The following is a 5,289-nucleotide window of genomic DNA, read 5'->3' as shown; positions in this document are numbered from 1 at the left end:
AGCCAATGGAAGCCTTAGGGAGTGCAATGTCCCCCACAGACACTGTAGTTTCGATAGAGAATCAAAAGAAGAACTATAATTCTCAGACTTTCCACTTCCTGCTTGGATTTTTCTCAGGTTTTTGCCTGTTATACTCACAGACACCATTCAAACAGTTTTAGAAACTTCAGAGTGTTTTCTATCCAAATCTACTAATAATATGCATATTCTAGTTTCTGGGCCAGAGTAGTAACCTGTTTAAATTGGGTACGTTTTTCATCCGGCCATGAAAATACTGCCCCCTAGCCCAGACAGGTTTTAACTGACTTGCCTAGTTAAATAAAGGTTAAATAAAAATATATAAAATATTCTCCCACTACCGGCCAGTGGGCTTCCTCTCACTACCATATTTGGAAAAGCTAAACAGATGCTTCACATTTATACATCTGGTGAAATATCTGTCTAATTGTTTTATCTTCAGAGTTACCTCTGGTTCGTTCAGCCATTCCTATGGGGGAAATAAAGTCTGGGTTTCACACAGAGGTAAATATCAGTCAGTTAACATTACCTTTATGGATTATGATGCCTTTATGTGCTTATTTTTTTTGTATTATTATTCACCAAAAGTGACATTAGCTAATGAAGATTATATCATAAAATAAAACGTATAAGACCTCCTAAACCTGTGTTTACCACAGATGTTATGTTCGCCGTTCATCCAAAACCCCATTCTTTTCCCATGGGCATTGACCAGAGTCACTCAGGTATAAAGAACGGCGCAGTTAATTCCTACAAAAAGACGCCATTACTATTGCTCTCTATAAACAAACTGACCACAGTTTCTAAACATAGTGAACTGACTTTAAATCAGCTTGCCCTATCCGGTTTATTCTGGTAAACGACAAGAACTGACCCTGGATCGGTTATAACCTCTGCACAAGCGCAGACTTCTTTCTAATCACGTGGTAGAGTAGCTTCCTTTCTTCTCAGGACCAAGGAGAATACGCTGCGAAATGGAGGTGACGATGTTATGCATGTTTATCAATCTCTGTATATTTCAGTTGGACGTAACAGAGTGTAAAGTGTATTTAGAGGAAACTGATTAAAAAATATATATATTTTTTTTTTTAAATGTATCATGTTACAGCAACAATAAAATGTGCGCATTCTTAACCGCATTTTTTGGAGGAAGCAACGTTAGCTTACTAACTAACTAGCACAGCTGCGTCTCTGAACGTTTGGCCATCAAATTGCATCATGCCAGTCATAGTGCTACGGTTTCAATGTTGCATACATTTTGGTTTGTAGACGAGTGCTTGAATGTATTGTTGGGATACATAGCTACCGGTATAATAACGTTATAGGCCTTACAATGTAGGACAGGCTACGCCTATACCTAGTAGTACGGCATGCATTGAACTTGAAAAATGAATTTACACACCAAATATTGGTGTTTGCATTATAAAGTATATGAAATAATATTTTCAAAATGGCGAGTTGTTGTTTCTCCAAGAATGTTATAGAGTCGTGGCTAATGAGATAACTTACTGTCCTACAATGTTTTCTGTGGGTTTTTTTTTTTTATCAGCTAAGTCTGTCTTGCTGTTGGACACTGGGCAGAGCTGATTACTGTAATTACCCCCCCCCATTACCCATAACTAGAGCATTATATAATTCTTCTCAATGTACGTCTCTGCCTGTAACCATTTAAACAGCCTGGCTGGCACATTGCATTCTAATGCAGTAGGTCTGCTTTGGGACGGTGTGAAATTAGAACATTTACACTTATATATTGGACTCTTGTACTGTACAATTTTTTTGTAAAAAGATAGTATGCTGTTTTCTGTAGAGTTGCATTGTTATGCGTGACATACATTCCTGTTTTGAATAATTCAACAGGGTCATGAAGCTAGGGAGCCTGAACAGCTCAGGAAGCTGTTCATTGGGGGCCTCAGTTTTGAAACCACTGAGGAAAGTTTAAGGATCCATTTTGAACAATGGGGAAACCTCACAGATAGTGTGGTATGTATGCATTTCACTCGCATTTGATTTAATAAAAAGTGTCTAGCATTTACAATGTATTTCTTGGAGACCCACTGAATTGTTCAAGTAATGTAAGCTGGTTTCATGTAGGTGATGCGGGACCCAAACAACAAGCGCTCGAGAGGGTTCGGCTTTGTAACATACTCCTGTGTGGAGGAGGTTGATGCCTGCATGGCAGCTCGCCCTCATAAGGTCGACGGGCGTGTTGTCGAACCTAAAAGGGCTGTGTCGAGAGAGGTAAGCGAACTCTGCTTCACATTCAGGTGCATTTGCTGTTGTGCAGGTGTTGACCGGTGTGTGCTCACTGCCCAGCGCTTCTTGTCTGTCTCAGGACTCCAACAGACCAGGTGCCCACCTGAGGGTGAAGAAGATCTTTGTTGGGGGTATCAAGGAGGACACCGAGGAGGACCATATCAGAGAGTACTTTGAGACCTACGGGAGGATCGAGACCATTGACATTATGGAGGAACGCGCAACTGGGAAGAAGAGGGGATTCTGCTTTGTTTCATTTGATGACAATGACACCGTGGATAAAATTGTTGGTATGTATGTGGTTGTTGCAGCTTTGTCATTTTAAACATCAGTAAACCTTCCGTTTGCTAAGTATTCCCCTTTTTTGTTTTTCTTTCAGCTCAAAAATACCACACAATAAACACACACAACTGCGAAGTCAGAAAAGCACTTTCAAAACAGGAAATGATGGAAGCGTCCAACCAGAGTAAGCATAATAACCTGTCTTTATACTGAATGTAAAACTGTGGGACTGTTTTAGAGAAGCACATATAGAATGCGTTTCATTGTCAATATTGGCATTTTATTTCTAGGTAGGGGTGGTGGCTCTGGGAACTTCATGGGTAGAGGCGGCAACTTTGGACGAGGTAAGCACTTTTTACATTTTGATATGGGGATAAATTTGGAACATAAGAACAGTAATCACACAATACATGTAAACATAATTGTCTTGTGTTACAGGAGGCTACGGTGGAGGAAGAGGAGGTTATGGAGGAGGGGATGGATATGGGGGAGATGGTAAACATTTCTCTACCATTAGTGGATAATCAGATGAGGGGGGGATTTAAAGATGCATTACTAGAAGAGAGCTTGTTCTAATCTGAGTGCGCTGCTTTTGGTCACTGTTCTGATCTCACTGGTCAATTTGTAACCTGTTCTGAGCTCACTGGTCAATTTGTAACCTGTTCTGAGCTCACTGGTCAATTTGTAACCTGTTCTGATCTGAGACATACTGTTTTGTAACCTATTCTGTGCAGGTGGGAACTATAGTGGAGGTCCTGGCTACGGAGGTGGACGTGGTGGAGGGGGTTATGGGGGAGGAGGTCCTGGGTATGGAAACCAGGGAGGAGGATATAATAACTACAATGACGGAGGCAACTTGGGAGGTACAAACGCCTGTTTTAGCCAGGATATATTGTCTTGGCTCGTGATTTATTCTTTGAGTTGCACTCACACTTACCCACAATAATTGGATTTGATGTCTGACCTTCTAAAAACAAATCTCTGACTGCTAGGAAACTTTGGTGGTGGAGGAGGAGGAGGTGGAAATTACAATGACTTTGGTAACTACAGAGGACAGCAATCCAGCTATGGCCCCATGAAGGGAAACAACTTTGGTGGCAGAAACTCTGCTAGCCCCTATGGAGGTGAGTATTCACTCCCCTGAGCTGGATGTGACGATGTGCTGTTTGATGACACAACATTCATCTGTCAACCGTTGTTCATTCCAGGTGGCTATGGCTCAGGCAGTGGAAGTGGGGGTGGCTATGGCTCACAGCGCTATTGATACTATGACACTAGGGTATGTTCCATATTTGTTATTTTAAATACTCTGCATACCTGACTGTATAGTACAGCGTGAGCCCACGCAACACTAGAATAACAATTTTTGTTTTATCCTGTATCCATTCAACAGGCTTCAGTTCTTAGCAGGAGAGGAGATGAGCAAGGATTTGCCAGGAAAGCTGCAGGTTACTGTACTTTTAGGCAGTCGTCTGAAAGCATTTAAAGGAACAGAAGTCAGAAAGTTACTGCAGCTATAACGGGAGACTAATCCTTAAAAAGGCTGTACACAAGCTACAAAGTGCAAGAGTGTAGCTAGTACCTTCCTTTATTTGTGGTAGATGTTCCCCCACATTATATTTTTCCTTTTGTGCATCGGAAGTGTAAGTATTGTGCCTGTGGAATCAGAAAGTGTTTTTTTTTATATATATATATATAATTTTTACTCCTAACTCCAGTCCGTTTTGAATATTCCTTCGTTATTTTGCTGTAGATTGATAGATTTTCTCTGGTCTTCTCATCTTTGTCATTTTGAAGAACTTGGTTCTGTCAAAAGGGCGTAGACGCATCAGGCCCTCAAATTGGCTAGAGCTGTGCTTTTTTTCTCTCTTTGAAGTTAATATGATTGCAAGTCTCCGTATCAAGTGTATTATTATTTGTATTTCAAGAACAGTATGTATTTCAGTAATTTCGTTAGTGTAACGAGTGGTTATAATTAGTGCAGACAACAATTTGAGGAAATGTTTTACACTACTTGTATGCAGTAAACGCCATTCTAGATTGTAAAAATATTTTTGACAAGTGGGAAAAAAGTTAAATAAAGTTGTGTAGTAAAGTCTTTTGAAGTATAGTGCATCATTGGCTCAGAGAAAGATTGAAGGATTGGATTATTTTCATGTCCGTCATCACTAATCAAGTGTTGCACATCAATACCCTCAATGTTTTGTTTTCTCTGAACTTCCTTGAAATGTAAAAAAATAAAAAATAAAAATCTGGCTGGATGGAAAGGGAGTCTTGGCTAGTCCTAGGGCGAGGTGCAAGCATCACCTAGCCAGCATTGCACTAGTAGGATTGTTACAGCTACAAGCCACTTCAGTTGAGCCTCAGCAGGTCAGCATGGAAGATTGCAGATGACTTTTTCAGACAGGACCTCTTCAGCCCCAGCACAGTGGACAAGTCAGCATGTTGTGAGAGGAAAGAGAAGGCAGTACCGAGAGCCGCACCCTTGGAGAAAAGCTTGCATTGTCTTGCCTGGTAGTGAGCGTCAGCCTCAAGGCTAGCTATACCGTTCAAGATCAGCTGATGCTAGCGAAGAAAGTCTAACTAGAGTTCCTGGACACTTGGGAGATCCTGTTGAGTCAGATATCGACAGATTACCAGGAAGTTCTTATTAGCTGTCAGACCTTACATGGGGAAAGGGAAGTGAGTATTTCACAAGCAGTGGTAACATAAAGATGGAGCAGGTAAGAGTAA

At 40.9% G+C, this 5,289-nt stretch overlaps 1 protein-coding gene across 1 annotated transcript; it reads left to right on the top strand.

Annotated features, from left to right (window-relative positions):
* Positions 1-912: 912 nt before the first annotated feature.
* On the top strand, positions 913-4,654 carry LOC106582471 (heterogeneous nuclear ribonucleoprotein A3). The gene is made up of 11 exons (XM_014165623.2): positions 913-998; positions 1,879-2,001; positions 2,113-2,259; positions 2,354-2,564; positions 2,654-2,740; positions 2,847-2,900; positions 2,995-3,051; positions 3,291-3,419; positions 3,549-3,680; positions 3,765-3,835; positions 3,950-4,654. The coding sequence occupies exons 1-10, from the start codon at positions 993-995 to the stop codon at positions 3,818-3,820; spliced, it is 1,002 nt and encodes a 333-aa protein (XP_014021098.1). The 5' UTR covers positions 913-992; the 3' UTR covers positions 3,821-3,835; positions 3,950-4,654.
* Positions 4,655-5,289: the final 635 nt, after the last annotated feature.

This window comes from Salmo salar, chromosome ssa21 (genome assembly GCF_905237065.1).
Source record: "Salmo salar chromosome ssa21, Ssal_v3.1, whole genome shotgun sequence".
NCBI classification, from domain to species: Eukaryota; Metazoa; Chordata; class Actinopteri; order Salmoniformes; family Salmonidae; genus Salmo; species Salmo salar.
Note: the sequence above shows the minus strand (reverse complement) of the source record. Positions and strands in the feature narration are given on the sequence as shown.

Coding starts and splice junctions, on each gene's coding strand:
- LOC106582471 (XM_014165623.2), top strand. Junction 2,565..2,653: donor CACCGTGGATAAAATTGTTG/GTATGTATGTGG, acceptor TTTTTCTTTCAG/CTCAAAAATACCACACAATA. Junction 3,681..3,764: donor CTCTGCTAGCCCCTATGGAG/GTGAGTATTCAC, acceptor TGTTCATTCCAG/GTGGCTATGGCTCAGGCAGT.